At 35.5% G+C, this 26961-nt stretch overlaps 1 protein-coding gene across 2 annotated transcripts in view; it reads left to right on the top strand.

Moving 5' to 3' along the window:
* Positions 1-26961, top strand: part of LOC128017345 (furin-1) — a 77109-nt gene that overhangs the window by 17511 nt on the left and 32637 nt on the right. For both annotated transcript variants that reach the window (XM_052602698.1, XM_052602697.1), the window contains exons 3-6: positions 14808-14906; positions 23282-23377; positions 26428-26556; positions 26642-26718. In XM_052602698.1, the coding sequence (XP_052458658.1) occupies positions 14808-14906; positions 23282-23377; positions 26428-26556; positions 26642-26718 (401 nt within the window). The remainder of the gene's footprint in view (positions 1-14807; positions 14907-23281; positions 23378-26427; positions 26557-26641; positions 26719-26961) is intronic.

The following is a 26961-nucleotide window of genomic DNA, read 5'->3' as shown; positions in this document are numbered from 1 at the left end:
TGTGTAAAATATCCAGTTTTAGAATTAGTGTGTTTCCATAGTCATTTCTGTCTCTTCTGAGGAGGCTGTTTAAGTCCATCCCTGTTCAGGCCTGTGCAGTACTGCTCCAGATGTTTCTCTATTAGTTCCACAGGGACTTCAGTAACCTTGAAATACATTTAAAGCTTCAAAACCAGCTGAATAATTAGCTATCATAAGTATTACTCACCAGCACACACTTTGCAGTTTTAAGACATTTCAACCTGCTCATTTAAATAGTTATGAAAAAATGTAAATTCAGTCATTTACTCTTGTGTCATATTTAATGTTTGACGTTCTTTCTTATGTGGAACACAAAAGACGATATTTTGAAAAAAGTTTTTTTTTTTTTTTTTTTTTTTTAACTCACGATGAAAACCCCAATGATTTTCTTGGAAGGCAAGAATTTAACAGTTCTCAAATATCTCCTGTCGTGTTTGCAGGAATGAAACAACATGATATGAGTGTGGAGGGGTGGACCAACCTTTTCAGGTTTTTAGTTTGGTCCATGTGACTTTAAGGAAAATCTAATTGACTGCTTGAGATTAATCTTGAATGAAGATGCCCTTTCTCTCACTGTCTGGCCAAAAACTAAATATTAATTTGGTTCACGTTCTAGGTAATTTAAAAGGATTGCAAACTATTTCAAATGTTCACCTCTGCAGTAGCTTCATCTGGGAGAAGATTTTTTTAAATTCAGTAAAATGTTTTCAGCTCCAGGGTAAGTTCGCCAGGGAACACTTGACCGCGGCGTCTCAGACAGGTTATAATTGGAGAGCTGCAGAAGGCCAGATTCACTCATGTACACATCTTATTGAATCGTCGGGACCATGGCCAGCCGTCTTCTTTTGGATCCGCAGCTTTAGTCCATGACACCAAACCACACGGCATGCAATTATGGCCATGTGGAAATAGCCGAGCTATGTTTCGTCTGGGAGATTCTGCAACACAACACAACTCTTCTATAGCATTGTATTCACTTCAACAAAAGTGAACTGCACTGCAATGGGAAATCCACTGTTTTGCACTTTTTAAGGGAAGTGTTTTGTTTTGTTTGGATGTTTGTGAACCGTCGGAACCCCATTTCAGGCAAATACCTGGTGCGAGATGCTTAATGGAGCTGGGTGGTGAACTGTTTAGTATGCTGTCTAATAGATAACAGGAGAGCATTTATCTTGTGTAACCGTGACGGTAGTGCTTAAAGCAGCTCCACGGCTCATGTTTATTTATTAGATCCCGTAACGTGAGGTTAGTTGCTCATACAGGGATCATAATGGAGTCCATGCGACTTCAAAGAGCTCCCTGTGGCCTCTCATGCTGTCATCTCTCATCTCTAGTCAGCAGTGCGGCCCTTTTGACCTGTGACCTCAGAACTGTCGCCATGGTGAACGTCTGACCTTCCCGAGGAGTTACAAAAGTTGGGAGTGGAATTGGCCTCCAGGGAGGGAATGGAATGTTCTGTGTTAGAACTGAACGCAGGTACAGAACACTACAGGATCATACATGCACCTGGGACGACTCAAGACTGTGCTTATTTTTACTTCCCACAGATATTTTTATATTGCTGATATGGTAGAAATCGCTATGAACACCTAATGGAAAGGCTCAAATGAAGGGCTGAGCCATATATTGCTATTTATAGTGTGTTGTGATGATGAATGGTGCGGTTTGCGTTTAGTGTTTTGATTGTTTGGCTGCATCTTTGTTACACACCTGTTTACAAAGCTGCTTTAATCACTCGAACAGTACAAAATGTGCAGGACTACTGTGTGAAGGAGGGATCCTCAACAGAAAAATGACTTAATTGGGAAGTTATCGGGGATTGAGAGAAGCCACTTAACTGTCTGTCTGGAGAGGAAATGGTTGGATTACTTGATTGTGCAAATGAGGCGTTGCAGTTTTGAAAATCGCAGGCAATCATTTCCAAAGAAAACTGATGTCAATAAGGATAAAGAAAGTGAAGGAAATGAGGGATGTTTGTGAGTCTTCCACTGACTAAATACTTCCCCTAACTTTTGTGATGTCATCAGTTAGTTGTTACTTAACTAGTTTTTCTGCCACTGATGCTTCTGCTATTTATTTATTTATTTATTTATTTATTTATTTATTTTGTATATAAAATATACAAATAAAAATATTTCGGTTTCAAATAAAAAGTTATTTTGAACCAACTAATTATTCATCATGGAAGTAGAAGAAATTTTTCTTGAGCAGCAAATCAGGATATTTTAAATGATTTCTGCATCATATAAAGTCACAAAAAATACGAATAGAGAAAACAATTATTGTAGACTGTAATGTTTAATAATGTGTATGTGTAATAATCACTCATATATATATATATTTTTTTTTTTTACGGTGTTCTTGATCCTGAAAATGCAGCCATGATGAAGACTTTTTCAAAAACATAAAAAAAATCTTACTGTACTCAAACTTTTATGAAATATAGGCATATCTTATGTCTCATAAAATGGATGACTTTGCCAGATGACCTTGACCTTGAACTATGATAGGCTTATCTTCAAGTAAATGTGAAGTTTTTTTTTTTTCACATTTTTAATGTTACGTTATATGACATACTTAATTAATTAAAAATTAATTGAATCAATTAGCTTCAGGCGTGCTCGATCGCAAGCTGCCAGCAGTTTATCGTTCAATAGATCATGGTTCCCAGCCAGGTGAAGTAGCAGCTGCTAGTTTTTCCATTGTAGCAAATCGCCAGGTTTGTGTTGTGGCAGCTCACCTCTTCATTGTTTTCTAATAAAACTCTAAAACTCTTGACACTGAGTGAGCCGATGTAATTTTAAATCGATTTTAATAACACTATACCAGGCTCCATGGGAACTGCATGCTGGAACTTTGTGTGCCATCTGGAGTAGGTGTGTATGTCGTCTTTCTCACTCCTCTTTTTTTTTTTTTTTTTTTGAGTCGTATTGCGATGTGAACATAATTAAGTGCGTGAGAGAGACTTATTATTCAGCGAGTGGTCCTAACATCTGACGGTCTGGCCTTTGAAGACTCTAGTCTGTTGTGGTTTAACGTCACGTACTCCAGTGGGTTTTTTCCCTTTGTCATTCTCCTCTCTGTGTGCTGAAAAGCCAAGTGATGACTGACATGTCAAAAAGAGGCCTACACAGTATTGAATAGGAGTGTTTGGGTATATTTTGTTCCTCTGTAAAAGGCTCTACTGTGTAGGGGAGTTCTGCTTTTTGTAATATTTAATGTTCCTAAAGATAGTTATGTGATGAATATCCTCTACATATCCTGTTAACTTGTACCGTGTGTGTGTGAATTACATTTACAGAAATCTCTTGGAAATTTTTTCTTAATTCTTAAAAATGGACATAAATCAAATACATAAGACAACATAATATAATACAGAAATCTGAATCTGTTGACATTGGACGTTTAATTGAACTCTTGATTCTGACAGATTTTATATTTTAAAGTATTGTTGCTGCCATCTGTACACTGTACATTATGATTTTGTGACATTTGAGTTCATTGAAGCACCAAAGTTGACAAACGGATTTATAGCTTTTAGTATTTTATTTTATATATATATTTTTTATACATATAGAAAAATCTAAATTATTATTTTTTTTTTATATTGACCTTTCAGTGGCTGTCAACTGTAAAATGAAATTAATTAGACCATTACCTTATCAAGAATCTGTAAGAATTTTAATAACCACTCATGTTCTGACACTTTAAATCTATGAAAATTACCTTCCTGCTTTTATGTAACAAGAATATGAAGTAGTCAATGTCACTATCATTTTACACAAGTTCTGTTTTATATGGCAAAAGAACATTGAACTAATCTTTACTGTAATTTGCCATGTTTAGTAGGGGACATGAAAGGGTTACTTGTACAGTATTTTTCAGTAAGGGTGATGTTTGCAGACATTCTGACCATAATATAATTAAAATAATATGGGAAGATTAAACCGTGACTGACAAAATAAGAAAAAAAACGATTTAAAATTTGGGAAACTGGGTTCATTATATTGTCCCATGCCAGTGATTTCATATGGATCATTTATAGGTACCCAGCCGTCCCAAAGCACAAGTTATCATGCTTCAACCGCAGCTTTGCCTTTTTTCCCTCCCTTTCATGTTTCTTCAGTAGAACTGCATTGCTTTAATATTCTCCAGCCGTGCTGAATCCTCTGTCCTGCATCTGGTTTGGATGTGGGAATGCAAGTTTTAGATGTCACCATGGCATTCTTAATCAATGACATCCATAAAGAAATCCCCTGACATTTATTGGTTACACCAAGTCTAGTCTTTTGTAGGGAATAGATTGATTCCAAGATCTTTCAGTTGACTCACGGCTCAGAGGATACAGTAATGTGTTTTTACAAGGGGAAATCAGTCTCTTTTTTTGCATGTCTTTCCAATGCTGCCACAGCAATAATCATAGAAATTAGAAGTAAGCCCCGTTCCAAACTCCAGTGATCAGTTTACATAGAAGACCTCCCAAGGAAATGGTGTGACTGATTTGAAATGTTAGGTAGCATCTCAAATACACCTTCACAGGGCACTTCAAATGAAGGAAAACCATGTCAGTCATCATGTTGTAGCAATGTAGGCATTCATGGAACTTGTCACAGTGCATTCTGGGATTGCCTTCTCTGGGATTTTGGACATAATTGTATCTAATTTCCAAACACTACAATTTGGTTTCTCAGAAGGTAGCATTTAACAGACTTTATGATGAGCGCGGCACACCTATGATGCCTTTAGAATACGGTCTAGGACAGGGGTGTTCAGACCTGTTTCTGGAGGGCCACTGTCAACTAACTCGGTTTTGGAATAGACCTGTAGACCTTTTTTCAATGTGTGGAATCAGATTTTTGTTTTTTTTTTACACTGAAAATAGTACTACAGCAAAGAGAGCCATTCAATTGATCAAAAAGTGACAGTAAAGGCATTTGTAATGTTACAAAAGTTTTCCATTTCAAACAAATGCTTTATTTTAATGTTCGTCAAAGAGTCCTTAAAATAAACTATGGTTTCCACAAAACTATTGAGCAGCACAACAGTTTTCAAGATTCTTAATAAGAAATGTTGCTTGATATTTAAAGGATCATGTGACACTCAAAACTAGAGTAATGCCTGCTGAAAATTCAGTATGGTTTGCATCACTGGAATAAAGAAATAAATGAAATGTGTATAAAAAAATGAAACTTTAATTTTAATAATATTTTGCAATATTGGTGTTTTTACTTTATTTTTGATTACATAATTTAATTAAAGAGATAGATAAGATAAATAAAGAGACTTCTTTCAAAAACATTTAAAAGTCTTATACCAACCCCAAACTTTTGACTGGTATAACATTTATTAAAAAAGTCTAAGCTGCACCAGTATTTTGGTGCTTTTTTTCCCTCAATGAGTATTAAAGTGTTACTTTAGTGGTTTATTACTTCTTACGGTTATGTAATTGTTTTCACTTTAACTGTAATTGAATGTCTTCAGTCAATCATAGCTTAAGTAAAGTCTCTAAACAGACTGCAGTTTATTTCAGGCTAGAGCTGCACGATTAATCGTTAAAAGATCGCGATCTCGATTCAGACACCCTCTCGATCTCATTTCTAAAAGACAACGATTCCCCGAGTCTGTTAAACCTTTGACGAAGTCTTACCGGATCATTCAAATCCGTGCGCGCACTGCCGCTGACACAGAGAGAGCTCTTACCATGTTTGGTTAAGAAACATCTTCACAAACAGTCTTTTCAACTACACAGTATTATATCTGTCTTACAGTCATTTATATTATCACAGAAATACTGGGATAAAGTTTATAGTTTAAATATAAACATTGATGTCTATATGGCAGCGATCAAAATATAACAAATCCCCTTTTGAAAGTACTGCGCTTTAAATAACGTTTGTGTCAATTGCATTGTTTCACCAATAGGTGGCGACAAGTGTCTTAATTTATTTGTCAATGAATTAATTTTTCATTCAAGAGAATCGTTCAAAAACGCTGATTCATCCAGAAATGAAACAAGTGTAGTAGGTTTATGAGTGAGTCGTTGAATCAGTGATCTAAACAACTTTTTCATCATTCTAATATTAAAAAAACTGGGGTTTTAAATATATTATATATACACTACCAGTCAAAAGTTTTTGAACCATAAGATGTGTAATGTTTTTTTAAAGTCTCTTCTGCTCACCAAACTATATTTATCTGATCCAAAGTACAGCAAAAACAGTAAAGTTTTGAAATATTTTTACCATTTAAAATAACTGCTTTCACTTGAATGTATTTTAAAATGTAATTTATTTCTGTGGTGTGCAGCTGTATTTTCAGCATCATTACTCCAGTCTTCAGTGTCACATGATCTTCAGAAATCATTCTAATATGCTGTTTTGCCGTTCAAAAAAAACATTATTATTATTATTATTATTATTATTATTATTATTATTATGTTGAAAACAGATGAGTAGATTTTTTTCAGGTTTCTTTGATAGAAAGTTCAGAAGAACAATAATTGTGTGTAATAGAAATATTTTGTTATAAATGTCTTTGTCACACTTGATCAATTTAAAGAATCCTTGCAAAATAAAATAATTAATTTATATACTTGTGATAATGATAATGTTAATAGTAACAATAATAATAAAGAATCGTAGGAGAATCGTGATCTCTATATGAGATCAAAAAATCGTGATTCTCAATTTATCCAGAATCGTGCAGCCCTATTTCAGGCTACTCTTTCAAATCTTTTGATGTTATTTGGACATAGACGTCTGAGATTAAATTATGTTTCCCCCTTTGAACACCTGAGCAATCATTTTCTCCCAACTTCCTGTAATTGTGCCAGAGTCCAGTAGGGAAAACCAATTCTCCATTTCTCTGCAAATTAATTCACCTTTGACCCAGCTCTTCACAAAATCCCATTCCAGATGTATGACTGAAGTCACTGGGGTAACACCATCCTCTTTTTAAAAAAATAGTAATAAAAAAAATAAAGAATATCACGCCGCTTTTGTTTTGCACGAGTGCAGTTGCTTTAGATATTCTTTTAATCACCATTTGACAGTCAAAAGACAAAAAACACAATTTGTATTACAGGGCAAGTGAAGCTGGTTCAAATGAGAAGATGTGTTGAATGTATGACTTTGCTTGCGTAACCTGGTCCTGCTTCTCACTTTTGATTTAATGTTCGGAGCTTATGTTGAAATCGCTTTTGAAAGTCCATACTTCATGCATTCTTTCAGCCTCCATCGACGCAAATGAGAACCATGTGTGCATTTCCTTAAATATGCAGCAGACTGCAATTTAAAACAAGCCTCTAAAACCTCAGATAATGTTTTTGTGTTTTAGTAGGCTTGGATGAACTCATTGAGCGCTGTCTGCAAGATGGTTTTGGTGCAGAGATGCACCATCGGTTCTCAGGAACTCGCAAAGAGAAAGTGTTTGTATGGTTCACAGCTCTTTCAGAAAGACTTCTCATAACCTCTCTTCTCGGCTGGAGCTGGGTGGTGCTGCTTTCGTGACCGTTTTTTCCCCGACAGCGTTTAAGCTGTGGAGGTCAGCGATGGCCCGTACTGCAGCTTGTTGACTTGCTGACGCACGGCGCTGGTTAATGGTGCGGCCCACGATCCATCTGCACCAGCTTCTCTGAAAATAAAGATTAACTTTCCACTGCTCCCGCTCGCTCCATTTGTGTTTTTCCATCGACCGTAGTAACTTTCGGAAAAGGTGCTTATCTAGAGTTTTGAAAAACAGTTCAGTTACTGACTTTACCCCACTCCGTTCTCGCTCATGGTCTGATGGATAGCATCCCAGTACCCCTGCAGTTTCCCTGCATGGGCCTTTTTAACAGCGCTCCCCTAAAAGTCTCGCTAACAGCAAGGAAGCATCATGTGAGGCTCCTTTAACAACCCTATAATGGAGTTGGGTTCATAGATGGCAAGCAATTTTAATGCCCTAGAGGTTACTGCACGATATGCAATTTACTTTTAAGACACTATCCTGGAAATGGTTTATTCTGTGCTGTGGCATGAAATGGAAAGGTCTGGGCATAAATTAATTGTTATGAATGGCAATATATTACCGTTTCCATTGCAACAAACTTATTAGGTGCTATATGATAGGGTTTTCTCATAATAAAGATAAGCAAAATTTGAAGTTAGTATTCACTATGTCGATGTTGGCCAGATTAAGGAGAAGTGTGGCGTTACATAATGTCTAGTGACTGGACTCATGATTTTCAATTGGACCCATGATAGCCAACAATAAAACGGGCAAAATTGTCTGCTTTACACTATTGCACAAGTAAAACATAATTTTGAGAGCACTTTCCATGTGACTTTCAGTGGCTTAAAATTGTGGGCGTCTCGCAAGGAAAAAAAGAAAAGCGGTCTTGTTTGCCTAATGGGATTTTAATTAAGTCATTATTGCATTTTTAACACTTCATAAAGGGGAGCTTCAGTAGGATGGAAATGGGAAGTCAGGATGGGAAGTGTAAAGTTTATTTTTTTCTTTTTAATGAGCAATTAATGCCATTTTTCCTCATAATTTGATATGGTTCTTGAAATGCTTTCTTTATATTGCAGGTGATGCATGCAAATCTGTGATGATTTGCTTTTCTTCAAACAAAAATATGTGCTTTGCTGTTCAGTGGGAGCTTTTCAGAGACCACAAATGAAACTTGCTACTTCCTGTTATGGGCGTAGTCCTGTATCTGGAGATTTCAATGTGTAAAAAACACAGTCAAAGATGAATTTTGAATAAAATCTCTAATAATATAAGTAAATGTAATAAGAGGCTGCCAGCAACATAAATCACAAAACCATGATTTTAGAAAGCTTCGAGTATTGTGCACATGCTATTTTTATCACACTTGGTAATTGTTTTTTTGTCTTTGTTGTTTTTTGCATTTTGTTGATTGACAGTTCCAGTCACCTTTCGCTTTCACTGTATTGAAAGAGTATATATACTCTCAGCAAAATCCCACTCAGTCTCTAAAAAAAAAAGAAAAGAAAAAGTGTCAAGTTATTGCTTTCGGTCTTATGAGTTTGAAACCTACATGAGGGTGAGCGAATCATCACACAGCTTTCATTTCTGGGTGAATTATTCGTTTAAGATCCCGAGCCTTTTCAGGTACTCGTCCTTCACACATGTGAAAGTATTTTTCACTGTAGGAAATCACCATGGGAATGCAATGCAACATCATTTAATGAATTCAGTGAGTACGGCTCATCTTGAATATTATGCCACGGTTGGCATGAAAAGCAGTTGCTAAAGCTTGGAAAATGTGATGTCCGCTCACTTGACAGTGCAACATGGATATTACTTCTCTGGAAAGGTTATTGCTCTGCCTGTTTTTGTCGTTACTAAACTTGAGATGTCAAATTCATTGCCTACCATGGGCTGTTTCTATAGTAACCATAGGTAGCCAGGTATGAATATTTTTTTTTCGCTCCTCATCTTCAGTCAATGCCCTCTCTATCTTTTTTTCCCTGAAGGACATTTTTTCCCAAAACCTCTTTAATAATGCATGAGCTGAAGTAGACCTGTTATGTTTGGAGAGCTCGAGTTTGTTTTTCAGGCATAATTGATTAACCAGCTACTAATGTGAAAACCTGCATGCATTGGTTTCCAAAAGTCTAAATGTTTTGCTTTCTGTGGAGCCATATCCATTGATTGGGTTTAATTAATTGTGATGGGTCCTGCAGATAATTTCCCCAAAATATTCCTCCTTTTGCTTCACCAACTTAAAAATTATAGTAGAACCTTAAGTCCTTCTAAATTGCACAGTAGCCTTCAAATCAGTTTCCAAAAAGTTGTTTTTTCTAGCCTTTTTTTTTTAGCGCCAATGCACTCCGTAAACTCGGGCAAGAAGCAACTCACATCTTCCCCTAAATGCTTCTTTCATAGGTTTAGACATTATCATTTTTTTCTTTTGGCAGCTGTGAGTTTTCTTCTTGGTCCATCTCTAGGGAAGGTACAGTGTAGCTGGAACCTTGTCTTTTGGCCGTCTTCATAAATCTGAATAAAACTTGCAGATGACCTCAGCAGAAAGAAAAATGATGATAATCTTTTGACGATGTGCGGAGATGCTCTTCACTGGATTCATGGCTCAACCCCTGCTTGCTGCACCTGGAGTATAGAAGCACGTCCTTGATGTACCATGTTCACGTACACCTGGACTGGGATCTGCTGGGACTATTGGACTATTTGTGTGGTCTAATTTCCTCTAAATGTTGTTTGGAAGGTTGGTGGACTCGGAGCACAGACTGCAGTGGTGATTCATCAATCCCCGGCTGAGAATAGACAGAGCAGGGACGAGACTCCAAAGAAGTTAGAGAAGGCGGAAAAGAGAACATTATGAGTAATGATAAGAAATGAAGACCTACTGGTATGAAGGAATAGGGGAAATGGCAGCTATAGATAGAAATGTTTCCATATAAACGAAGCAGCACCACTGTTTTCAAGATTGATAATAGGAAGATATTATTCTTCTGTAACAGATCGCCATATATATATATATATATATATTATAAAAAATGAACTTTTGTAAAATTGTATTGGCACAACCTTCATTAAATGCTTTGGTTGACCATTGCTGTTTTCCACAATGTTGAATTTTTTTTGGCCTAGTGGTATCAAAGGAAACTGTTAGTTAACTTAAACGTTGTTTTCCAGTGTGGTTTCATGCTGCTGCACTTTTTCTAACCAAAAGCTGTAAATGTGGTGCAACTTTTTTTTTTGTTGTTGTTACTGTCACCAGTGTCATCGAGTTTCTTTGAAACTTCTCGCTTAAGTCGTCTTCTCCGTATTCATGCTCTCACACTTGCCCTTGTCCTTGTTTAGTTTCTAAGTGGTTGCTGGCGTATCTTAAGGTCAGACTCATTACAAGATAAATTATGCCATTAAACTGTGTTTTCACAGCGCTCCCTTTCATTGTTGATTCTCAAAGAAAAAATGTAGGAGCAAAATGCTTTAACAATTTCATTTGTGTTTGATTTGACTGCTTTACATTAAAAAAGAGGTGATTTGGAAGTGAGTATAGATAAGCTTTTTCATGAGTGGTGCTTGATTTGAATTAGTCTACAACAAGACTTAATGAGTATACTTTTCTGAAGTATGTAATTGTTTTTAAATTGTCATTTATATAATAACAGTCGCTGCATATACCATTTACAACTAGAATATATTAGTGTGATTATTTTCAGTATTTCTACAGGTCTTAAAAAGTCTTATCTACAAATTAAGGCTTAAAAAAAAAAGTCCTTAAATCAGAGCAGGAAGTCCTAAATTCATAAAGTTATTAAATGTTGCATGCACTGCAAAAAGTATTATCCTCCTCAAATATTTGTGTCTTGTTTTGCAGTGCAAATATATAAACATTCTTAAATCAAGCTGCATTTATTTATTACGGTTTCTTATTAATTAAGACACTACTCTTAAGACTTCTTATCTTATGCCAATTTGCTTCTGAACTAAATGTATATTAATTTAAGGATCTATAGACATTTGCACTGGAAAACAAGATTAGGAACTAGGATACTTGGGAACATCACTTTTTTTGCTGTGTGATCAGAAGACTAATTTATTTTTATTAAACTAGTTAAAAAGTAATAGAGAATGTTTAGAAGCTAATTGTCTCTTCCCTAGACATTTACTTTTAGAGAAGATTGCGTTGCCTTTAATTTGGTACTTAAACTTTCTTGACTTGGTCTATAAAGGTCTTAAAGTCTTCTTCAGTTGTCCTTCATAAAACCTGTAGAAACCCTGTTTTTGTATTAGGCCTAGTATTTCTTCTTTTATTCTCATCCTTTGTCAATGCTGTCAGTATAGATTTTGGAAGCTGACAGAAAAATATCCGGATAGCGGCTGGTGAATTGGTCTGGCTGATTGTATTAAATCTTTATGGATAAATTGGACTGATGCATGACCGTGATGCACATCCATAGAGACTGATTTCAGTTTTAGAGACTTAATTGCTCCATTTGCTCCGTTTGTCAGATGGATTGTTCCCCTGATTTGTGTAATTGCTCTTGAAGTGATCACTTATTTAGTCTGCCCATTACTAGCACATTTCCCACAGTAAACATCTGTGTTTCCTAGCTTATCTACAGCTTGCTGTTTCCATTGTATTATCTAGTTAAAGTTTCAACTACTGAACGTGTGCTTGCCTCCATTAAAGATAAGATAGCAAGGGACGTTAATGGTAGTTTGAAGGTGATGCAAGGTGGAGGCTAATTTTAGATAATGGCTCTAATTTGTGTGGGAAACTGCTGGTCAGTGCCGTGTCATCTGGTCTAAACCATGGGTCAGACACTGAGCTCCGATTGTAATGTTGAGTAATGCTCTTTACATGCCATTATTATGTTGTTATTGCATGTTATTACCACAGCATCTTGGCTAATGCTCATGTAAATATCTTAAATGCAAGATTTACAACAACCTTTTAATAACAGGTCATAGTCTTTGATCATAGTTGCTAGATCTCAAGCTTGGATAGACTGTTTCTCCAATAGCAGTCAATGGAAAATGGACTTCTCACAAAAAAAAAAAAAAAAAAAAAAAAAAAAAAAATATATATATATATATATTTCCTTATTTTATTTCAATTTTATTTTAACTTTCGTATTTAATTTTCAGTTGTTTAATCATGTTCTGTTTTTATTGTTTTCATTTTCCTATTATTTCTTTTTTAACATCTTATTTTATTTTATCTTTAATTTATCTTGTTTTATTTTTTATAAAAAAATGACAATTCATCATGAATTAAATTAATATAATCAAATTAAATATATATATATATATATATATATATATATATATATATATATATATATATATATATATATATATATATATATATATATATATATATATATATATATTTTACATTTTTATTTATTAAAAATAAAAATGAAATCCTAAAGGTTATTAATGGTTATAAAAGTAATAATTAGCTGGGTTGCAATTATATTTTTTTTGTTAATTTTGAAAATTAAATCAATTTCACACAAACTGAATTTTTAGAGCTTTAATTTTTCTTAGTCACCTTTTGTAATCTGCTTGACGTGCTCAAAACTGCTGATTTTCATGTTAGAATAATTTAGTTAATTTGTCTTTTAGTGCTCACTATGAAATGTTGCTTTTAATTCATTAAAAGCAATGGGACGCCAATCTGTAGCCCATTTGTGTTAAGTCTCTTAATAAGGCAAATCATGCAGGGTTGCATGCACAACTAACTGTTATGTTTTTGGTAATTAAAGTTAATTACAAATATTTCTTCTGGTGTATTCTGCTCTGAAGAGTAGAGTTGGAATGCTTCCAGACATAAGAAACAGATTTTCCAAAGGCATGCCAATGGTTTAACCAGCGCTGATATAATTTTCAGATGTGGTTAAGTTTTAGTGTAGATATACGTTTTTTCGTCTTCTCCATATGCCTTTCCTCTTGCATGTTTCCAGGCAGTTGAGATGGTTGTCTGATGGTGGTTTGATATAACACGGCCTGCATGTCTCCATCTGTGCTCCCTTGTGACCTGGAGCTGCTGGATTCAGGCCCGTCTGAGATTGATGCTCATCTTTTTAGGCCCCTTATCTAACACAATACACCCATACCCATTCCTAGTCTATTTCCCTTTGACTAACAAAGCTCTCAGAGCTCTGAATGTGTTTGTTACCCATCCCTCTTTTGCTTTCTCTCCTTTCGATCGATTCTTGTTATTTTCTGTCATCATTGTTCACTTGTTAACTACCAAATGCTAGCCATTCAATAAATGTATCATCTCTTCTTCAGTCTGCCATCTCTTTGGCTCTTTGCTTTTTTTTTTAAGGTTTGTATTTTTAACCTTCTGTGTTTGAAGCTTTGAGTGTTTTGTATTTACAGGGTCACCAGTTGTCAAATCTGTTTGACAAGGGCTTATTGCCTCATTGGCTTTGTTTGGGTGAAGATGTTTGCATCAACATGCTGTTATCCGGCCTGTATACTGAGGATGTCATGTAGAGATGTTGTCCTCGATCTTTCCTGACAGGGGTTTCTGTTACATGTTTCCACCCTTCGAATAAAGAATGGCTTTATTATGGCTGTTACAGTGAGCCTTGTGAAAGATGTTTTGTACCTTTGAATTTAAAGCTTAACTATGTAGTTCAGCTTTGGGTTGGTCTGTATTTATTTTACTGCTGGTTAATTAACAGAAGGCTTCTTTAAACCTGCTGGTTAAATCAATGTTTCAGGTCTTGTGAATGAGCATGTGTCTGGTGTGACCAGCTGTTTTGATGTCTGGTAGATCTTTGCCTTTCTAAAGCGTGACCTCGTGAACTCTGGCTCACTCCAGACATTTAGTTTTTTTTATCAAATGAAGAGAGAAATCTGTGCTTCTGGTCCCCTGGATGATCTTGTGTGATTGTGGAGTTTGCTGACAGTAGATCAACTCATTCAGTATTACGTGTACTTGAGGCTATTGGACATGCACAGCTGTCTGTGTTTCTCTTTCTGTCAATATTTTTTCCATCTGTATCATTAAGGTCATGCCTGGGTCAACAGCTGGGCTCCGTAACAATGATCTCATGAGTCTCATTTGCTTTCAATTAAATTTTGCGTTACAGCATAGACTAGCAAATTGTGAGAATACAAAGAAATGAATTCGTAGTTAATAATAATTTTTTTTTTTTTTTTTTAAAGGACATTTTTTTTTTATGAGTAGGTGCATGTTTGTGTATTATGTGCACACACACACACACACACACACAGTGAAAGTTGAAAGGTTTTACTTACTAACTAAATGTTGCCTTATCTTTTTCCCATAGGTATTTGGAGATTATTATCACTTCAGGCACCGCAGGGTTGTGAAGAGGTCTTTATCAGAGCACAGAGGAATGCACATTCAACTGCACACAGAACCTCAGGTATGTGTGAAATGTAGAATCCAGATCTGCCTCAGAACAGCCCTTTCCGGTATAGTGCTGCACGATTAATCTAATGCGATTTATCATGCGCATCTTGTCAGTAAAGCTGGTTCTGTTATCAGTAATAAATCTCCATCCACCTGCTTTAAGATGCAGCAGCATTTAATACACAGAGCCGTAGTTCACTGACAAGTTACGCAAAAAAATTGCGGAAGATAGAATTGTACGATTATTAAACCGAAGAAATCATTCGCAGTAATGACAGCTGTTTGTGTAGAGCTTCCCGGTGAACTACGGCTCTGTGTAGAAAATGCCGTTCCATCTGAAAGCACGTGAAAATACCACACTTAATAATGTTTTTACCACGAACTAACTTACCATCACCTGAGTGTTTTTTAAGTAAATTCTTCTGTGAGTGATTTGGCATCTTATTCTTAAACCGAATAAAGCACAAAATGTTTCATAGTATTCTAAGTGGTGATGACGTCTGTCGATTAGCAATGCATTATTATATAGTTTATTATAATTTAAATTATAATAAGACAAACAACGAAAAGACACATTGTCGTAGCCGTGTGTTTATTAGTCATGACAAATCAATAAAAGCAGTTCAATCTTCTGTTTATTCAGCTGCAGCGATAGGAATTTCCTGGGTTTCTTCTTTGGGGCATATTTGGATTTTTAGCATGAGAGCGCCCTCTGGCCTTCGGATGGAGATTTACTGCTGATCACAGAACCGTGCTTCATTGAAAGATACACATGACGATCACGCTTTTGTCTAATCGCGACTACGATTTCATTTCGATTTATCGTGCAGCCCTACTTTCCAGACATTTTTCCCCAAAAAAACTCAAAGGTTATTTTGCCAAATCTTGACTAAATGAGAGTTAAAAATCCTTGGAATTTCATACTAATAATAGCTGCCAAAAGGCTAATTTTTTTTTTTTGACACTTTATGCACAAAATAATATTATTTAGAAACCCAGAGATATGCATTATTTGGAGCATGAGATGTATATCTAATTTATTTTTTTCAATTTATGCACAAAACAATCTTCTGTTGACACTTCATCTTGCTTACTAGTTTAACCATTTTATTTTTAGATTACATGATTACCTTTTTGGTTCGTAAACTAGCCAAGCTCCCTCTGAGTGGCAGCTTATACCCGTGTTTACAATCCTATTACCCATTTTATAGTTTTATAAGCTTGTCTTTTTAAATTTGATTTAAAATTTTGTTAGTTTTAGTTGCTAGAAAATAAATGTCTGTATGCATGTCACAAATTGTAATGAAAGGGTTGCAAAAATTGCAGACCTCATGTAAAATTAATAGAAAACAAAACATTCAAGGTTATAAACAGTTTTTCATCAAAGCACTAGTCACATCCTTTAGTGATCTTGTAAGTGTCTGCTCCTAATTTGTACCTTATTCATGGAAAGTGCCTTGAAGCAAATGAAGTTTGTTAAAGCAAGCAAGTTATTTGTATTGTGCTGATTTATGACACTTTTTGGGTTACATGACTGTTTTTTGCAATATACCTTTTTCAATTTCAGCTAAAAGGAGACAGCATGACTTCGGACATTTGCTAGTGCTACTTTTTCAGAGATTTTAGCAGAGGCGTTTGTGTTGGACATCATAGGAGATAATGTTTGTATGCGTTCATTTTAATTGTTGGGGAAAACTGGTTAATTTTAAGCTTTTTAAACTATTTTCATCTTCCCGGATGCAACCAGTCACAAGGCTTAATAGTTATTAGAAGTGCAACAGCGCGTTCTTATGTTTTCGATGCAGAGTGGAAATGGCTGTGCCTTTTTATTAGTGTTTGTAACTCAATGGGGTTGAAATGAAACTATGAAACAAACGGAAGCTGTGTGTTGCCTGTCTCCACTCTTCTCCTTCCACTCTGCAGTGCACCACCCCCACTTTTGTAGCATTTTTCTAAATTGTGGTGAACTAATCGTTGCTGAAACAAGGGGTTTTATGCCCCTTTAAGTTTCTCTGCTTCTTCAAAGACCTTGTTTCTTCAGGGACTCCAACTAAAGACCCCACCACTGTTGGGAAAGTAATGAAGCACAAAGTCGTTCGTCTTTATTATTTCATACGACACTCGGCAGCACTCTCTCCTGTCAATTTTTTTCCTTCCTTTCCTCTAAAGGATTGAAGGGATGCAGACATTTTCTGTTTGTCCAGAGATTGTTTCTAGAAGCTTTGTTGCTTATGTTCGGATGTTGGACTCTTCTCCTCTGATCGTTATTTTGTATCTTTGAGTCCTCCTTAGTTTCCTCCCCTGTGCTCTTATGAACACCAAATAAAACCCTTTCAGTTTCTCGTCACAGGTTTGAAATCCAAGTTTTTAAAGTTGCGGTTCTCGCTGTGTTGACCTGACATCTGCATTTATTCACTGCAGTCTAAGTATTTGTTGCTCTGAGTTCTGAGTGGTGTGAAACACAAACACCAAAGGACCGCTAGAATCCCTCTTAATGGAAATCATCAGCTGGACCTATATAGTCCATTACTCACTTTCTAGAGGGGGTTAAAAAGTCCATCTTGTAACATGGCTGCAGCGCCACGCTCCACTAGTGTGAATTGCCTCAAGATGAAAAAAAAAATCTCCATTGTCTGGTGTTCAGGAGTGGTGAGGTGTGTGAATAATGAATCTACATGGGTGCCAACACAATGGTGGAGAGTCGTCGCACAGAGCCCGGTTTGACTCATTTGTCCATATTGTCAAACTTTTCCGGAAAGTTGCTTTTGTTCGCAAAATTAATAAAAACATTTAAATCTTTAACTTGTAATTTTTGCTTACTACGGTGTTCTAGCCGGTGCATATTTTTATATATTGAAAAAAATTATTTCTTCTAGCCTGTACTTTGCTCTTGCTAGTGCGACCTTGCTTTGCTTTTTAAAATTTCTCATATGTCAGTTGCTTTTCCTTAAACTATAATGATTTTGTTTTACTGGCTATTAACACCCACTTGCCAAATGAACAACACCCTTTGATTCTTCAATGATTGTCAAACTGTCATAATTAGGCAAACTGAAAATCAGGAGACGCTGAATGTGAGCTGTAGAACGGTCCAATTAAAATTCTATCTGCGTGTTTAAAATAAAAATGCAAATAAGAATGCAAAAACTGTGCATTCAGATTTAATATAGCAAGCACTAGCAAACATTTTATTAAAATATACTGTTGATTAAAAATTTAAAAGGACAGTTCAACTCATTCCAAATAACCAATTAATAGACAATATTGTAATTGTAACACTTGCTGAACTGCTGTATGATGCAACCACAACTGCAAAGGAATCCAACAAGTAGTGTTGTCACGATACCAAAATTGTTTCAATACCGATACCTAGTCAAGAATTGTGTTTTCGATACTTTTCCTGAAAAGGGAAAATACACTCTCAAATATCATTGCTGTGCTTTATTTTAAAACCGGGATAACATTCTAATCATATAACACCCTAATAAATGAACAAATGAACAGCAGATATATTAAACATTTGAACAAAATATGAAATATAAAAATATTAAAAAAATTAGAGCAATGACATTGAAGGTAAAGAAAGAAAGAAAAAATTTAGCAGCATTATCTCAGTTATCATAAAAAACATAAGAGTAATACATTTATCAAATAAAAATATGAACAGCGATTAATATTCTGAATTCAGAAACATTGTTTAATATAAATGTCAAAAGATAAATATCAATTTAAGCAATTGCATTCAAGTAAAAAAACAAACAAATACAATTTAGCAGCAATATCTCAGATATTGTAACTTATTCTGTCAGTTGTGCAACCTTTTCTTTCAGAGGAGAAAACTCAGCCAGTGAGCTTTAATGAGCGTCATCTTTTTCCACCAGTCACGGACTGGGGGACACAGTATCACTTGTGCTCGCACATGCAGCCTAGTGGATCCCACTTTTATTAAATTATTTGGCCCGCCCCAGCCCGCAAATAAAGTAAATTTCTTTTCCCACCCCGACCCACGCATCGGGGAGATCACAGAAGATACGTTGTTACTTAGACCTTAGTATTGTAACCTTATCAAAGAAACTAATAAAATATGAAAATATATATTCCAAATATTTAATATAGGCTATATGAAATTGCACTAGTGATGGTCCGTCTGTGAACTAATCTTTAAGGTGAACGAATCGTTCTCGTTCAGTTAATCCATTCACTGAAGTTCCTCCCTACACAGCAGCGCGCGAGCGGAGAAGCACGAGCAGGGCGCTATTAGCAGCGCATGCGCAGCTCGTGAACAGCTTTGTGAACGGTTTCATCCTGTCAAAGAATTACTTAAGATGTGACGGAGCATGTGATTTGTTGAATGTCGTGAACCCATACGCCCTTCACTGAATGAGATCGAGAGATCTTCTCATTCGAGAACGAGTTTGATGAACTGATACATCTCGTTTATGAACTAAATGAATGAGTATACAGGGTCAGTGAGCCAAGCATGTAAATCTCAATCAGCAATCAACAGATACAAAGCGCAGTTATAGGCGCTGTGCAGATACGCTCGTTTTCATATTTAGCATACAGAACATAACTCCACGTTTAATCCCCGATTAATGTGAACATTATATATGAACTGTCTGACCAAACAATTAATGTTAATTATGCAAGAAAACCTTGTGCTTTGTTCATCTGAACAACTTATTTAACCTGTTAAATGTCACCCCGTCCCGTATACGGGACGCCTACGTTGACTATACTATATTACAATCAAATTTAATCTAATCTTGACAAACTATATATCGTTGGAAAGGTCTAAGACTCCCAAATATATATTATACCAATATTTTTTGTTAAAAATTATGTAGTAAAAGTAATAGATGAATTTATGACAAGAGTGCACCCTCAGAAATCTACATTACAAAAGGAGTTTTGACCTTTGTTTAAAAATAAGACTTCCTCGTTGCCTTTTTCTCTATCACATTTTAGAAATCATCAGAAGTTATATATCACTTGAAAACATAAAATCTCAAAATTCATCCTTCAAAACCCATTTTAAAATCAGACATTGCATTACCATGTAAATGGCACATCAAAATCATGTTACAAAATGTTTTCAGTCATGAATTATAAAAATTTAGGTTTGTATCATGCACATTCAAGTCTATCTTCAAAAACGTGAGTGACAGTTATCAGGTTAAACTATTTAATGCGATTATGCACACATTTTAGTAAAGCCAAATCAGTTTAGTAAAGCCACTAATGCGTGAGGAGAAAAAACATACGTCCATAGGGAGGCACTGGAAGCATGCGTTACACACACACCGACCTAATACGTCTCTTACTAATCTGGAACGCAGTCATTCTTTGAAGTATCGATACTAATAAATTTAGGAATCGTGACGTTTTTATTTTCCAAGAATCGTGATACTTTTGAAGTATCGGTGCATCGTGCAACACTACCCACAAGGGTCGTCAATTTGAACCAGTAAACTGAAGCGCTTTACTAGCAGTTGAATTAATTCCTCCGAAATCATCCTGTACCCTTAAGAATTAATTAGACAAATACACAACATAAACATAACTTGTTTCTGCACAAAATGATACAAATGCATCATGAAACTAACTGTAATGATGGAAAGTCACACTGTGATCTTTTCATGAAACTATACACTGAAACGTTACCATTAATTACTAAATTCTTATAACAGTAGTGTGCTCTTTTCTAACATTAGTGTTTCATGAGATCAGGGTTTCAAAACTAGAGCAGTTTTTGTTGATTTATGTTTGAATTATAAATTGCCTGAATGTTTTGGTTTTCGTAATGCCCATCAACTAAAATAATATTCAGTGCAATATAATTATAACATGCAATGCTATCTAAATCGAAATAAAGTAGATTAAATTGAATAATTAATAATAATGTGAAAAAAATCTAAATTTAAAGAATGTTTTCATCAAAAGGCAAACTAGGACTAAATAACAGCGTTTTTCCCTGAACCTGACCTGAGTATTTGATTTGTATAATTTTAGGCCTTTTTGGTTAATAATAAGTGCACTTTAAAAAAGCCTCTTTTTTTCATGTGGACTTAATTTAAAAATCTTGTATTCAATTGTGTTTTAACCTAACTGAAATGTCCTTTTTTTAAATCTGGATTTAATTGAAATATTTCTGTGAAAAATTCAAATGTAGTTTCTCAGCCCTAAATTGATGGCCCTTGTGGGATTCCTTTTCAGTTGTGGTCGCATCATATTTCTACTCATTTAGATGAAAATATTGACCTCTGTTTAACTTTGCAGCATCATCATTCGTCATGGTCGCTCAGATGGCTGCAGAAGGTCGTTTAAAATGACTGACTTTTTGATGATACAAAAGGCTATTACTGTAAAACCGCTCCTAATGAAATGAAGCCTGGAGTCGTGAGATGTTGCCATTGTAAAGTGTGTTGGGTCCGGTTTCCTGAACTTTCAGCATGTCTCAGTGGCATTTCCCCTGACTGCCCTGCTCCGCTTCCTGTTGTTGAATTCTTTCGCCCGCTTCAGCTTCAGAAAGAGCAACCTTTGAGCCCTGTTTTATCAAGAACAATAGTGACTATTGGCAAATTACTTTTATGCTATGCAGTCTTCATGCATTCTTTTGCCTTGATTTTTCTAATAAACATGCATGGAAATTTCACATGATTCTATATGTCATGTAATGCTCTTAAATGATATAAACCAATAAATTAATCTCGATTGCTAAATGTTTTCTGCCAATATGATTTAAGCAACTGACTTTATTATCTGCATTTCCAGTAGTAGAAGTTAAAGTATTCCAGATCAGTTCCATTCATTTAATGCTGATTTGATTAAAACTCTCTTCTGTATCACTCAGTCTGTCTTTATAGTTTCAGAAATCCATTTCATATTTCTTAGTCCTTTTGCAGCATTCATATTCTCTTTAAAACACATTTTAGCTGTCATAGATGAAGCAACATCAGTCATGAGGTGATTCCTAATGCATTGCTTTGCCAGCAAACTCTGATTGAGCTTGATTTCAGATGAGGTTGATCCTTAAAAGTTAGATGCGCTTGTGTACTACTTTTTAAAATTACCGTATTACTATTGCTAATTAATCAGCAGGGGGAAAATGATGTAAGGTTTAGACATGTCTATCCCCAATAAGTTGCCGATAGCAGAGAGACCTCAGGTCTTAATGTTACTTTCTATCCAGCAGGTTTTCTTTTTAGTTTTTCATGCAATTTCTTGAGTCTGAGTTTATCTTGCATGTTCTAAAAAAATCTAAAAAATATATATCTACTTCAAAACTTAATGAGTTATTTGATGCTGAAATTGATTTTATTTGAAATTTGATTTGGTTTCAACTTTTTTAAGATTATTTCATACCTAGCACAAATGGTGTGGGTTAAATGGTACAGTTTTTCAAGCGTAAATGAAGGTAATGCTATGTTAAATGTTGAGGGAAATATTTGATTGTCAATCAATTCAAACAAAGAATCTCTGACAACATGAACCTGAACTTTGAACATCTGTCAGTACACAAATGAATAGGTTGATAATTAGTGAATTTATCCAAATAAAGCAGATATAGTGCATTGCTTTCAATTACAGTATATGATGATTTGCGTGTACATTTCGTCATTACAGCGTGATCTTGAGGGCCAGTGTGTTGTGGGTCAAATGCGTCTTGGTGGTTTTTCACAGCTGTGAACATCCCAACTGGCCTGCCATTCTTTTTCTGACCACTCGCTTCACTTTGCTGTCACATGCCTGTCCACTAAAAGTCATTCTAGACAGTGAGCAATGAGCTCTGGCATGAGCAGCGCTGAGCTGTCAATCACGTAATCTGCCACCGTCTGCGTTTTCTGCCCCGCTGCAGCAGTCGCTGCCCTAGAGAAACAGCTTCCCGTCTTTCAACAGACCTCTCTGTCTTTGTTGTTGAGTGGAGGAGGATTGTGAGGAGACGGAAAACAAGACCGTGTGTATCAATCAGCAGCTTTCGTCAGCACATGACCAAAACAGACCATGTTTATTATAATGTATTGTGCAAATTTCATCATTACTTGTTATTATTTCGTCAAAATGCATAAACTGCTGACATTACCAAGGCTTCATGGCTTGGGGAAAAATATATTAAGCAAAGAAGTTAAATCCTGCCCTACATTCTAATAAATCATTTTTCAAATAATTAGTGAAACTGAATCTTGTTTCACACAAATGTCACGTTACACAAGAGCTTTTTGAATGGAGTTTCACATATTTTCACCCATGTTTTATTGCATCATACAGATTTGCTGCTATTATTATTCCTGCAAACGATCCATTGTTTTTCATTAAAAATGACCCATTCTGGATCTGATGTACTTCTCATTTGTCTCTGACTGTTTGTTTGTTTGTTTGTTTCTCAAGGTGATGTGGGCCGAACAGCAGGTGGTGAAGCAAAGAAAGAAGAGGGATATTTACAATGAGCCGGCCGATCCAAAGTTTGCACAGCAGTGGTACTTGGTGAGTAAATAGCTCATCCGTTTGTTTGTTTGTTTGTGCGCACATGTGTGTGTGTTCGTGAACTGTTTGTTCATTAGCAAGCACGATACCTCCCGCTCAGATCGGATGGTCTGGGTGGTCTGTTATGTTCTGTTGGGATCCATAGGTTTCTTTTACCCCATTAAAATGGACATTGTGTAATCATGAACTTGTTGCCATTATTATCATCTGGTGGAGCTTAAAGTTTAATCAGCCGGTTGTGATTTGGTTCTTTGGGAACGTTCCAGACACTCCATCAGTCTTTATACATATCCTGTCCCGAGTTGATCCTGAGTCTTTCTGTGTCACTTTTTTTATAAGTGGCTATATTCGTTTAAAGACATTTACTAATATGACTTTTTATATGCACAATTTTATATACAAATTAATTTAATTGCAATATTAGATTTTGAATGTACTGTTTATGTGTATTTGGTTTAAACACTGCAATGCGGCATGTGGTGTCAACACTACCAAAATACCAATGAAATCTGAAGCTAGCAATGCTGGTTAAGCAGCTGACTAAAGACGTGCATGGTTACCTGTTTGTTACTTGAAAAGAAAACAAGAAGTGTCCCAATTCTGTCTTGCATAAATATTATCCACATTTTCCAATAACTAGAACTTTCAGGATGTGAGTGTGTGCACAAACATCTCTCTCTCTTAAATATCTTTTTTCACATTAAAGAGTCTTAAATATAATCTGTTTGTAAGATATATGGTATTTATTTCTATTGTTATTCAACCTCTTTTAATTGGATATAAATTTCATTTGATTGCATCAATCTCTTTTTTCCCAAATTAGGTGTTTACAGAGGCTTTTTATTTTTATTTTTTTATTTTTTTTACAAATTGAGCTAATATTCAGTTTTATGGATTCTTAGGCTGCTTGTTATTACAAATAAAGTAGAAAAGTTTCTGTCTGACAAGGTTGGAAAACCATGATTCAAGATAATGGATGTAGAATGCTTAGGCCGTTATGTCAGCTCTGATACTCTAATATCAAGTGTCAGGCTACAGACAATATTTTTATATATTTTATATCTTCTGTGATCTTGATACTTTTGCTATTAAAATCATTGAATTAATGTGCACTTTATTCACAAGACTTTATGATTACTTGTAATGTACAGGTCTGTTTTCAAGGCCAGCAAAGGTTGCATAAATGTGTTAATTATTTAATATATTTATAATATGATAAATGTATTTATATTTATTGATTGAACTAGTTAAGAATCCCCCCCCCCATCCTTCGTATCAATCTTGCAATGTAATGAGATCGTTAATTTGTGTGAAGTCATTGCTCAGTCATTTTGCATTCAGTGGTGATTCAGACCTGGACATTTTGTTCCAGCTAATGGATGAAGGAGACAATGGATGCTTTTTCTCATAGTTTGGGAAGTGTCATGACAATCAAGTTTAACAGTACACCGGGTAGAAAGCCACTCAATAATATTTCTGCAGAAGGGAATGCAGAGAAAGTTTCACAGCAAATGCAACGGTTGACAATTGCGACAGTCATCCGCAGCAATTTATCAACCTCACCACCATTATTACTGGACCTTTGAGGTGAGATTGCATCATTTTGCCTGATGTAGGCTTGAGAAATAAACCGTCGGTTCTCTTCTTTTGACTTGCAATCCCAGGATAAGCAGGAGAGTGTATCATTTTTGGGGTCATCAGACCTGACAGCACCTTACTGGCTTCAAATTTTCCCTGTGACCTCCCTGGGGAAGAGAGCAGGGGCGCTGCTACCAAGAGGAGAGTCAAGAAGCCATGCAGCAAAATACGTTAAATTTTCTGTTCAGATAAACTCAGGTGGCCACATTCATTTCTGCACTGGAGTGACATGCGTGTGGAGTGGGGAGCGGTCAGATCCCTGTGGTCTGACAGTGGGTGGGTGGTCATCCTGAAAGCACTTCTCACTCGTCTGCTTGTCATTTCTCATGACGTATGGGTGATATTTATTTTTTTAATTTTGTCTTTGGTGTAACAATCCTCTTATTGCTCACCAAGGCTCCAAAAATACAGTAAAACTTGTAATATTGTGAAACATTATTACGATTTTAAATATTTTTAAGAATTTAGTCATGTAATGTTCTCCTTGATGGCAAATCTGAATTTTCTGCATCATTACTCCAGTCTTCAGTGTCACATGATCTTTCAGTAATCATTGTAATATGCTGATTTGATGCTTAAGAAATAAATTATCAATGTTGAAAACTCTCGTTCTCAACTAGGTTGCATTTATTTGAACAAAAAAAAATAATTCTCACAAAATATTAAGCAGCAAAAGCGGTTTTCAACTGTAATAAATCTTGAGCAGCAAATGAGCATATTAGAATGATTTAATGTCAATGTCAGAAAATTGACATCAGGAATTAATTAACTTTAAAAATATATATATTATATTAAAATCAATATTTTAATTGTAGTAATATTTCACAGTATTATATTTCTTTAACTTTTTTTTTTTTTACTGTATTTTTGATCGAATAAATGTATTTTTGTTCATTTAAGATACTAAAATGTTGAAAAAATGTAATCTAAAGTTTTTGGGGAAAATTCTGTTATTAAATTATTATTTTATTTTAAACAATTTTCACACACACACACACACACACACACACACACACACAAAATATATCAATGCAAAAACTGAATCATATTTCTTAGCTTAGGTGTGAAAAGTGAAAATAACATAAAACCAATATAAACAGTACAGTGAAAGCTCTGCTCTCAACATATGAAGAGGACAGAAGGCAAACCAGAAACTCCATACCTGGGGTTTCAGTGCAATTGCTGTAACCTAGACAGGAAATCGTGAGGGCATATAATACAGTTTCTGCATCTTTCATGCCTAGAACAGGAGGTCATGTGATATTGAGGTAACTGCAGCCTTGAATCAGAGAGCTGATGTGAGCTTCAAAAGTGAAAGATCATCCTCAAAAAAATTATCCTCAAACAAATATAGTTAGCTGAAGGGAAGTGGCTTCTATGCTGAACTATTTTTTCTTTTATTCTCCATTCAGTACAACGAAGATCATCGTGACCTCAACGTGAAGGAAGCCTGGAAGCAGGGTTTCACTGGGCAAGGTGTCGTCGTGTCCATATTAGATGATGGAATTGAAAAAAACCACCCAGATCTGATTCAAAACTATGTGAGTTTGAGTAAACGACTATTACCTTTGCCATAAACCCCCCCCAAAAATAACTTCATTGAATGTTCCTTATATATATTTGCAGGATCCAGACGCTAGCTATGATGTTAATGATGGCGACCCAGACCCTCAACCTCGATACACCCAACTCAATGATAACAGGTACTCTATGCATCATTTACTGTAATTTGCTTAATAGAATCAAACCCATCTTAGGTCCCCTTAGCTTAGCCAGTGATATATGGGCCTCTGCTCCTCTTGTTATTTGTTTTTCCCGTCTTAGTCAGTGCTGTATTTTGTGCCCAAGCATTAAACTTCTGGCATAAAACCAGCTGAAGTATGAATACTACTAAACATTTGCTGCTTTACTTAATTGGGCCAAAGGTTTCCCCCGCAGAGTGGAGA

The sequence above is a fragment of the Carassius gibelio genome, chromosome A7, assembly GCF_023724105.1.
Source record: "Carassius gibelio isolate Cgi1373 ecotype wild population from Czech Republic chromosome A7, carGib1.2-hapl.c, whole genome shotgun sequence".
In the NCBI taxonomy this organism is placed as follows: domain Eukaryota; kingdom Metazoa; phylum Chordata; class Actinopteri; order Cypriniformes; family Cyprinidae; genus Carassius; species Carassius gibelio.
This window is presented reverse-complemented; position numbering and strand designations above follow the sequence as displayed.